General features: G+C 47.3%; 1 protein-coding gene across 1 annotated transcript; it reads left to right on the top strand.

The window, feature by feature from the left end:
- The first annotated feature begins 675 nt into the window (after positions 1-675).
- lysmd2 (LysM, putative peptidoglycan-binding, domain containing 2) lies at positions 676-11258 on the top strand. The gene is made up of 3 exons (XM_042317634.1): positions 676-1165; positions 2124-2473; positions 10339-11258. The coding sequence occupies exons 1-3, from the start codon at positions 914-916 to the stop codon at positions 10388-10390; spliced, it is 654 nt and encodes a 217-aa protein (XP_042173568.1). The 5' UTR covers positions 676-913; the 3' UTR covers positions 10391-11258.
- The last annotated feature ends 235 nt before the right edge of the window (positions 11259-11493 follow it).

Below are 11493 nucleotides of genomic sequence, written 5' to 3'. Positions count from 1 at the left end.
AATATTACAGCTATTTACAGTGTTGTAATAGTTAATAGTCAATTCAATTGAAGAGGCTTTTTTGGCATGGAAAACATGTTTACATTGTCAAAGCAAGTGAAATGAATAAACAAAAGTGAAATAATTACACACACTCACAAGGAATCACATTGGTGACGTGGGTTGTTGAATGTTCTTTCCACATGAAGATGATTTCTCCCTACCTCTACGTCCCCCCTCCCCCCTCTGGTCGTTGTTACATTCCACAGACACACAGCTCACAGGGACATGAAACTTACCATGAAGGATGACCAGGCAATATCAACAGCCCCAGGCTGGTAGGTGGGCCCACAAACCACTGTTGTGTCCTTGAGCAAGGCACTTAACCCCAAAATTGCTCTCCATCCATGGGATGCTATTCTAATCAAATCGACAATAAAGTACATATTCACTCTATTTCACAATGGTTTGGTGTGAACATATATTTTTAAAGTGGGCTGACATTATTTTTTATCAGATAGGCCTACTGTAAAACAACATCTGCATTGTTGGGCCCTAGCTGGCAGTATGCCAGAACTGTGCTCTGAATGACACTGGTGACGTCACAAGCTTGGAGCGGAAAAGACACGCTGGAGTGCGTATCCAATTGCATTGCCCCAAATTCACACGGAGCGTTTCACGTTGTTGTTTTTACGTCTGCGACGTAAGTAAAGTCACGACTGTCTGTCTGTTGCATCAAACAGCGAACGGCTCGGTTTTGCCTGACCTGAAATATGCCACATTCACACAGGATCGACATGTGTCACCAAACTAGAAATGGCAATCTTCCCGCAGCCTGACTGATTAAGCTAGCCAGCCACTTGGCTACCTCCTAGCCCAGGTTAGCTGAGTGCAGTCGGCGCATCACGAACCAACAAGCAGCTACCGAGAGAAGATGGCGGAGTACTCGCCTGTCCTGCCGATGAGGGATGGTGGAGCGAGGTTTGGTATCGGACAGCCCATCTTTCCCCGGTCCCGGTCCGGTTCAGAGTCCGACAGTGAACTGTCTCAGAGTCTGGCCCGAACCAAGATCCGCTCTTACGGGAGTACGGCTAGCGTCGCGGCTTCTCTCGGCGAGAAATACATAGAGCATCGGGTCACAGACAGCGACACTTTGCAGGGCATAGCCCTCAAATACGAAGTAACGGTAAGGTTATTATTACCGGCACACACACACGTCTTGTGTGAATGTCTTGTGTGTTATGGTTGTGGATATTAAAATGTGAAATCTCATTCACCGCGCATTTGTTTTGATCAACTGTCATGCATGCGAGCATTTTTTGGGACCACCTATTTGCTACGCTGTCATATCATGGTCGCGTGTATAATAAAACCAGGGCTTGCAAGATTAACCTAGCATAGATCTCCTACACGATTAAATTATTCTTAGATCCAAACATTTATTACTTACTCTCATGATACCTGAATGCAACGGACGGACTGGGCAGGCTTCGAACCAGAAACTTCAGTATCAGATTTCATCCCATTCAAGGCCTGAGCGTCCCTGCTCCACATTAGCTACATTGTTACTGTTACATTGTTGCATTAACAACATGGTCATCATGACTCATAACAGAATGTTGGCTACACAAAGGTTCATGTGATCTTGTGTGAGCAACTTCAGCCACATGCAGTGTTTGGCATTCCTCTTTTCCATCTCTGAAGCTCACTGTCACTGATGACCACTGTGGACTACTCCAGTCCTGAAGGAGCACAGTGTGCTGGCTTTCCTTTCATCTGGTGTGTCAGTGTTGTGGTGAAACAGACGCTTGCACACACTGTGTCCCTCCAGGACTGGAGTAGCCCCTCCCAGCCCTGGGGGCTTCTAGGAATGTCTGTCTTCCTGAAGATCTGAGTACATTGCTCATCTCTCACCCAATAACAACATGTGTTACTACCTACATTTCTATCAGTATTGATACTGTTGTTACTGTCTTGTGTTATTACAATCTTGTTAGTATTGCTATTTATGTTATGGCTGCTTTGTGACTGCAGTTATTAGTACTGATGTTATTGTTTTGTTAACCTGTTATTAGTACTGTTATTGTTTTGTTATACCATGTTATTAATGTGTTATTACTGTTATGTCACACATATGATTCCAGATGGAGCAGATCAAGAGGACTAACAAGATGTTCAGTAATGACTGTATCTTCCTGCGTAACACCCTCAACATCCCTGTGGTCTCAGAGAAGACCTCTCCCTTCAACGGCCTGTCTCTAGAGTCCCCCGACGGAGATCCCCAGGACCAGGACTTCAACCCCCTTTGTGTGGGGCAGGACAGGGACACTGAGGAGGACCCCTCGTCACCTCTGGCCCCTGGGGATAAGGACAGTAGTAGTTATAAACGGCCCCAGCCGGAAGAGCTGTCGGCTCAAGACTTCCTGCACAGACTGGACTTGCAGATTAAACAGTCAAAGCAGGCAGCACGCAGGCTCAAAGAAGAGGAAGTGAGGTAAGAGTTGGACTACGCCAATATGGTGATGGCCAGTCACATGGGTTTCGTCCAAAATGGCACCTCAGTCCATATTTACTACATTACTTTTTGGCATGTGCACACTAACGCACGCACTCTCTCCACACACACACGCACACATACTATTTAAGTTAGAGGAACTGCCAAGTCAGTCCTGAGTCACGCTGGCAGCAGCTGCGGTCTCTCCCTGGCTTTACCAGGGGCTGTATCCACAAAGTGTCTCAGAGTAGGAGTGCTGATCTAGGATCAGTTTAGCCTTTTAGATCACAGGGAATAAGGCTTACCATATGCTTCCCAGTTGAAACAGTTCCTGCATATATTGTGACTACATGTCGTATCATTTTGGTTAGTTTTGGTGTTCTGCAGCCTTTTTCCATCTGTTTGAGCACACAGCGTTTTTTCTTCTGTAGCTGAAGTCTACGATCCTTCGTCGGTGATTGGTCAGCAGTGCGGATTCTTCAATTAAGTGTTTGTTGTCATTCGATGACAGGCAACTAGTTTTCATGCACATTTTGTTCACTTGAGAAATACTGTATCTTAGATGTAAAATTGCGCGACTGAGACCTCTGCAAAAACGTCAACTAAGAAATCTGTAATTAATTTAATCTTAATTCCGACTATTTTGAGGAAGTGTACTTGCTGCTACAGTGCTACAGTGTGTGTACTTGCTGCTACAGTGTCTCAAGAGGGACAAACGGTAATATTGATGCTTTTCTTGTTTTTAAAGCGAAGGTATTTTAAGGGAGTATGCAAGAACAGATGTTCACTTGGCCTAGCGGAGTTCTGCTAGGAGCAAACCCAACCTATGTATGTGGACGCCTTTAGATTGCCTGTAGAGGGGAACTGACCCTATAGCACCACGCCTACTCTGAGAACGTTGATACCTACGGCCCCGGAGGGTCGATACCTACGGCCCCGGAGGGTCGATACCTACTGCCCCGGAGGGTCGATACCTACTGCCCCGGAGGGTCGATACCTACCGCCCCGGAGGGTCGATACCTACCGCCCCGGAGGGTCGATACCTACCCCGGAGGGTCCCTACCGCCCGAGGGTCGATACCTACCGCCCGGAGGGTCGATACCTACCGCCCGGGGGGTCGATACTACTGCCCCGGGGGGTCGATACTACTGCCCCGGGGTCGAGGGGGGGATGTCGATACCTACTGCCCCGGAGGGTCGATACCTACCGCCCGGGGGGGTCGATACCTACTGCCCCGGGGGGTCGATAGCTACCCCCGGGGGGTCGATACCTACCGCCCGGGGGTCGATACCTACTGCCCCGGGGGGGGACGATACCTACCGCCCCGGGGGGTCGATACCTACTGCCCGGGGTCGATACCTACTGCCCCGGGGGTCCCGGCCCCAGGTCTCTAAGGAGACCATAACCTGATCAACCTACAGCTGGGCAGCATTATGGGTCAGTGCTCTGTGGTTTAACAGCTATGTTACAGGACTTAGAGGAAATGCCATGGTTTCCTTGAAGTGAAACTGGTTTAAACGGGCAATCTGGGATTAGAAAACAACAAGCCGTCACCCTGACACTTGTTTTGGTTAACAGTTGAGGGATGCGGCTGGAGAAATGTAACCACTCTCAAAATGTTTAATACAGAGCTATGGATGAAGGAGAAATCTAGTTTTAATATAGTTTTGACGCTATGGAGTAAAGCAAGCTTTACATGATCTGAGACTTGGTAGTGGAAACTGGGTTAGATGTTCTGCAGCTGAGTACAGTTATAGTTGGTAACAGGCAGTCTGTGCTGTCACTCTGAGACACACACACCTGCTGGTCTAATTGGATTGTGGGTTGCCGTGGTGCCTGAGGGAGTCTGAATAATGGATGAACAATGCTCTGGGAGCAGTATGGTGCTCAGGACACAGCAGCAGGCTGACCTAATCACTAATATCTAATGGTTACGGTGAAAGAGGCTTCCTCTCCTTGTCACCTCCACCTCTCCTTCATCTCCACTTTTCCTTCCTTTTCCTTCCTGTCCACATCCTTCCTGTCCATCTCTCCTTCCTGTCCAACTCTCCTTCCTGTCCATCTCCTTTATCTCCATCTCCTTCCTGTCCATTTCATCCTTCCTCCACCTCTCCATCATCTCCACCTCTCCATCATCCCCCTCTCTTTCCTGTCTACCTCTTTTCCTGTCTACCTCTTTCCTGTCTACCTTTTCCTGTCCACCTCTCCTTCCTGTCTACCTCTCCTTCCTGTCTACCTCTTTCCTGTCTACCTCTCCTTCCTGTCCACCTCTCCTTCCTGTCCACCTCTCCTTCCTGTCCACCTCTCCTTCCTGTCCACCTCTCCTTCCTTTCCTTCTTGTCTACCTCTCCTTCCTGTCTACCTCTCCTTTGTCTACCTCTCCTTCCTGTCTACCTCTCCTTCATCTCCACCTCTCCTTCCTGTCCACCTCTTTCATCTCTACCTCTCCTTCCTCTCCACCTCTTTCAACTCGACCTCTTTCACCTCGACCTCTCCTTCCTGTCCACGCTCTTTCACCTCCACCTCTCTTTCACCTCCACGACCTCTCTTATTCCTCCAACCCACCTCCACCTCTTTCACCTCCACCTTCTTTTCACCTCATCCATCTCTCTTTCACCCTGATCTCTCTTTCACCTCCATCTCTCTTTCACCTCCATCTCTCTTTCACCTCCACCTGTCTTTCCTGTCCCTGACCTCCATCTCTCTTTCCTCTCCACCTCTCTTTCACCTCCATCTCTCTTTCCTCTCCATCTCTTTCCTCTCCGCCTCTTTCCTCTCCATCTCTCTTTCCTCTCCATCTCTCTTTCCTCTCCATCTCTCTTTCCTCTACACCTCTCTTTCCTCTCCATCTCTCTTTCCTCTCCATCTCTCTTTCCTCTCCATCTCTTTCTTTCCTCTCCATCTCTCTTTCCTCTCCACCTCTCTTTCCCCTCCATCTCTCTTTCCTCTCCATCTCTTTCCTCTCCACCTCTTTCCTCTCCATCTCTCTTTCCTCTCCATCTCTCTTTCCTCTCCATCTCTCTTTCCTCTCCACCTCTCTTTCCTCTCCATCTCTCTTTCCTCTCCATCTCTCTTTCCCCTCCACCTCTTTTTCCTCCATCTCCACCTCTCTTTTCCTCTCTCCACCTCTCTTTCCTCCCTCCATCTCTCTTTCCTCTCCATCTCTCTTTCCTCTCCATCTCTTTCTTTCTTTCCTCTCCATCTCTCTTTCCTCTCCACCTCTCTTCCTCTCTCTACACCTCTCTTTCCTCTCCATCTCTCTTTCCTCCTCTCTTTCCTCTCCACCTCTCTTTCCTCTCTACACCTCTTTCTTTCCACCTTTTCCTCTCCACACTCTCTTTCCTCTCCACCTCTTTCCTCTCCACCTCTCTTTCCTCTCCACCTCTCTTTCCTCTCCATCTCTTTCCTTCCATCCTCTTTCCATCTCTCTTTCACCTCCATCTCTCTTTCCTGTCCACCTCTTTCCTCTACACCTCTCTTTCCTCTACACCTCTCTTTCCTCTACACCTCTCTTTCCTCCACCTCTCTTTCCTCTCTACACCTCTCTTTCCTCTCCATCTCTCTTTCCTCTCCATCTCTCTTTCCTCTCCACCTCTTTCCTCTCTACACCTCTCTTTCCTATCTACACCTCTCTTTCCTCTACATCTCTCTTTCACCTCCATCTCTTTCCTCTCCACCTCTCTTTCCTCTCCATCTCTCCTCTCTGTCCATTTATCTGAAAACAGTCTAGGGGGAAAATTGCTTGGGTATCAGTTAGAAATGTCAGTGTTGGTAATTTGGGGTTTATCGTCCAAGCTCTACTGTAGACTATTGAGATGCAGCCCTATTAGGTCACATAGGAGGCCTCAACCCTCTGCAGACTGATCTATCAGCTAATTATAGATCTGCCAGGAAAGAGAGAGTGTGTATCAGGGAAGCAAGGACTAAATGAAGAAGGAGAGGAAAGAAAGTCAGGAAGAAAAAAGGATGTATGTTTGGCAGAAAGAAGGGAGAGAAGATGGAAGGTGCTAAGGAGTGATGGAGAGAAGATGGAAGGGGCTAAGGAGTGATGGAGAGAAGATGGAAGGGGCTAAGGAGTGATGGAGAGAAGATGGAAGGGGCTAAGGAGTGATGGAGAGAAGATGGAAGGGGCTAAGGAGTGATGGAGAGAAGATGGAAGGGGCTAAGGAGTGATGGAGAGAAGATGGAAGGGGCTAAGGAGTGATGGAGAGAAGATGGAAGGGGCTAAGGAGTGATGGAGAGAAGATGGAAGGGGCTAAGGAGTGATGGAGAAAAGATGGAAGGTGGTAAGGAGTGATGGAAGGTGGTAAGGAGTGATGGAGAGAAGATGGAAGGTGGTAAGGAGTGATGGAGAGAAGATGGAAGGTGGTAAGGAGTGATGGAGAGAAGATGGAAGGGGCTAAGGAGTGATGGAGAGAAGATGGAAGGGGCTAAGGAGTGATGGAGAGAAGATGGAAGGGGCTAAGGAGTGATGGAGAGAAGATGGTAGGGGCTAAGGAGTGATGGAGAGAAGATGGAAGGTGGTAAGGAGTGATGGAGAGAAGATGGAAGGGGCTAAGGAGTGATGGAGAGAAGATGGAAGGGGCTAAGGAGTGATGGAGAGAAGGAAGGGGGAAGGAGTGATGGAGAGAAGATGGAAGGGGCTAAGGAGTGATGGAGAGAAGATGGAAGGGGCTAAGGAGTGATGGAGAGAAGATGGAAGGAGTGATGGAGAGAAGATGGAAGGGACTAAGGAGTGATGGAGAGAAGATGGAAGGGACTAAGGAGTGATGGAGAAAAGATGGAAGGTGGTAAGGAGTGATGGAGAGAAGATGGAAGGTGGTATGGAGATGATGGAGAGAAGATGGAAGGGGCTAAGGAGTGATGGAGAAAAGATGGAAGGTGGTAAGGAGGAGAGAAGATGGAAGGTGGAAAGGAGTGATGGAGAGAAGATGGAAGGTGCTAAGGAGTGATGGAGAGAAGATGGAACGGGCTAAGGAGTGATGGAGAAAAGATGGAAGGTGGTAAGGAGTGATGGAGAGAAGATGGAAGGTGGTAAGGAGTGATGGAGAGAAGATGGAAGGTGGTAAGGAGTGATGGAGAGAAGATGGAAGATGGAAGGTGGTAAGGAGTGATGGAGAGAAGATGTAAGGGGCTAAGGAGTGATGGAGAGAAGATGGAAGGGGCTAAGGAGTGATGGAGAGAAGATGGAAGGTGGTAAGGAGTGATGGAGAGAAGATGGAAGGGGCTAAGGAGTGATGGAAGGTGGTAAGGAGTGATGGAGAGAAGATGGAAGGGGCTAAGGAGTGATGGAGAGAAGATGGAAGGAGTGATGGAGAGAAGATGGAAGGGGCTAAGGAGTGATGGAGAGAAGATGGAAGGGGCTAAGGAGTGATGGAGAGAAGATGGAAGGGGCTAAGGAGTGATGGAGAAAAGATGGAAGGTGGTAAGGAGTGATGGAGAGAAGATGGAAGGTGGTAAGGAGTGATGGAGAGAAGATGGAAGGTGGTAAGGAGTGATGGAGAGAAGATGGAAGGGGCTAAGGAGTGATGGAGAGAAGATGGAAGGGGCTAAGGATGGAGAGAAGATGGAAGGGGCTGGAGTGGAGAGAAGATGGAAGGGGCTAATGAGTGATGGAGAGAAGATGGAAGGGGCTAAGGAGTGATGGAGAGAAGATGGAAGGTGGTAAGGAGTGATGGAGAGAAGATGGAAGGGGCTAAGGAGTGATTGAGAGAATCTGACCATTTTTTTGTTGTTGTAATAATGACAATTACAACAATACTGAATGAACACTTATATTAACTTAATATAATACATCAATAAAATCAATTTAGCCTCAAGTAAATAATGAAACATGTTCAATTTGGTTTAAATAATGCAAAAACAAAGTGTTGGAGAAGAAAGTAAAAGTGCAATATGTGCCATGTAAAAAGCTAAGGTTTCAGATCCTTGCTCAGAACATGAGAACATATGAAAGTTGGTGGTTCCTTTTAACATGAGTCTTCAATATTCCCAGGTAAGAAGTTTTAGGTTGTAGTTATTATAGGAATTTTAGGACTATTTCCCTCTATACCATTTGTATTTCATTAACCTTTGACTATTGGATGTTCTTATAGCCACTTTAGTATTGCCAGTGTAACAGTATAGCTTCCGTCCCTCTCCTCGCTCCTCCCTGGGCTCGAACCAGCAACACAACGACAACAGCCACCATCGAAGCAGCGTTACCCATGCGGAGCAAGGGGAACAACCACCCCAAGGCTCAGAGCAAGTGACGTTTGAAACACTATTAGCGCACGCTAACTAGCTAGCCATTTCACTTCGGTTACACCAGCCTCATCTCTGGAGTTGATAGGCTTGAAGTCATAAACAGCGCAATGCTTGACACACAACGAAGAGCTGCTGGCAAAACTCACGAAAGTGCTGTTTGAATGAATGTTTACTGCTTCTGCCTACCACCGCTCAGTCAGATACTTACCGTAATTACTGGACTATTAAGCGCACCTGAATATAAACCGCACCCACTGAATTATTAAAAAATATGTATTTTGTACATAAATAAGCCGCACATGTCTATAAGCTGCAAGTGCCTACCGGTACATTGAAACAAATTAACTTTACACAGCCTTTAAACGAAACACGGCTTGTAACAAAAATAAATAGGCTTTAACGAAACAAGGCTTGTAACAAAAATGAAACAGTAGTCTACCAAGAAAGTCATTGGTCACTATCTTCCTCCTCCTGTGCACTGAAACCACTGAAGTCATCTCCTTCGGTGTCGGAGTTGAATAGCCTCAGAATTGCTTCATCCGATGTTGGATCGCTGCCCTCTTCAACACGCAGCAGTCCAGCCGTTCCAAACCCGTTGATGATAGTGGATTTTTTGACAATGCTCCACGCTGTCAGCAGCTCTATTTCCTTTTCCAACAGCCAGATCGATCGCCTTCAACTTGAAAGCTGCATCATATGCATTTCTCCGTTTCTTTGCCATGATGAGGGTGACAAAATGACTACTGTAATCAGAATGATGGGAAGTTTGAGCGCGCTCGATTTACGTCACATTATGTGACGGTGCTCAGTTTTTTGGCGGCATGAATCTTGTGAAAGAGGGAAAAATCCATAAATTAACCGTGTCATTGTATAAACCGCGAGGTTCAACGCGTGGGAAAAAAGTAGCGGCTTATAGTCCGGAAATTACTGTAGATACTTGTATGCTTGTTTGCTCAGTCAGATTATATGCAACGCAGGACACGCTAGATAATATCTAGTAATATCATCAACCATGTGTAGTTAACTAGTGATTATGATTGATTGTTTTTTATTAGATAAATTTAATGCTAGCTAGCAACTTACCTTGGCTTACTGCATTCGCGTAACAGGCAGTCTCCTTGTGGAGTGCAATGAGAGAGAGGCAGGTCGTTATTGCGTTGGACTAGTTAACTGTAAGGTTGCAAGATTGGATCCCCCGAGCCGACAAGGTGAAAATCTGTCGTTCTGCCCCTGAACAAGGCAATTATGGATGTATATATATTTTTTTTTAGAGGCAAGTCAGTTAAGAACAAATTCTTATTTTCAATAACAGTGGGTTAACTGCCTGTTCAGGGGCAGAACGACAGATTTGTACTTTGTCAGCTCGGGGATTCGAACTTGCAACCTTCCGGTTATTAGTCCAACGCTCTAACTACTAGGCTACCCTGCGTGTGTGCGTGCGTGCGCATGTGTGTGTGGATGAGTGTATATCTGTGAGTGTGGATGAGTGTATATCAGTGTGAGTGTGGATGAGTGTATATCTGTGGGCGTGAGTGGATGAGGTGCGGAAAGTCTGCATGGGGTCAGTCCCGTTTAAGTGTGTTGGTGTGTGCTAACGTGTGTGTTCTATTTGTTCACAGGGACAGTGAAGAGGAATACACACTTCCTGTTTCATCATACCAGGAGATCTAAAGGACACGTTTACCTGAAGCCCTGATTAACACCCATCCACCCATCAATCCTTCCTACCTTTCTCTTCCTGTATCTCTCTTTTACCAAACCATCACACTGTCATGTCTAAGTGTTTCAACTGAGGATTCATCCTTTGCCTTTTTAATATTAGTGTCATTATCATATGTTTTAATATTAGTATTCTTCTGGTTTTGTACTGTTCAACTGCTGTCAATCATCTGAACAGCAGGTAGTCTGTTACTATGACACTCATCCACTCACTACAAGTCTACATGCTGCTGCTGTACAGAATAACTCTCTGGTCTGTGTATACCACACACACACATACACAGGAAACACACAGGTGTGTGTGTGTGTGTTTGGGGGATTAGTTCGATACTGGCTTTTACCCTAACACTGATGATCCAATCCCTCCTAGAATAGCATCAGTCCACCAGATGGATGGAGAAGCCTCCAGTATTACCTCCTCTTCCTCCTCCTCTCTTTTCCTCCTCTCCTCCTCTTTTCCTCCTCCTCTCCTTCTCTTCTCTTCCTCCTCTTCCACTCCTTTCTACTTCCTCCTCTCCTACTCTTTTCCTCCTCCTCCTCCTCTTCCTCCTCTACTAGGCTGCTTCCATAATGGCAGCCTATTTATACCCTACATTGACTGCGTCCCAAATGGCTCCCTACTCCCTATGTAGTGCACTACTTTTGACCAGGGCCCGTAGGGTTTTGGTCAAGAGTAGTGTATAACATAGAGAATAGGGTGCCATTTTGGATGTATCCCTCGACTGAATTCTCAACCAGAAGCTGTGGATGGGAGGGGTGCTGAAGCTGTGGATGGGAGGGGTGCTGAAGCTGTGGATGGGAGGGGTGCTGAAGCTGTGGATGGGAGGGGTGGTGAAGCTGTGGATGGGAGGGTGCTGAAGCTGTGGATGGGAGGGGTGCTGTGGATGGGAGGGGTGCTGAAGCTGTGGATGGGAGGGTGCTGCTGTGGATGGGAGGGGTGCTGAAGCTGGATGGGAGGGGTGCTGAAGCTGTGGATGGGAGGGGTGCTGAAGCTGTGGATGGGAGGGGGTGGTGGTGTTTTGTTTACCTGTTTTGAAGCATTCATTGGTGACATA

Source organism: Oncorhynchus tshawytscha, unplaced genomic scaffold (genome assembly GCF_018296145.1).
Source record: "Oncorhynchus tshawytscha isolate Ot180627B unplaced genomic scaffold, Otsh_v2.0 Un_contig_3158_pilon_pilon, whole genome shotgun sequence".
Taxonomy (NCBI): domain Eukaryota; kingdom Metazoa; phylum Chordata; class Actinopteri; order Salmoniformes; family Salmonidae; genus Oncorhynchus; species Oncorhynchus tshawytscha.
This window is presented reverse-complemented; position numbering and strand designations above follow the sequence as displayed.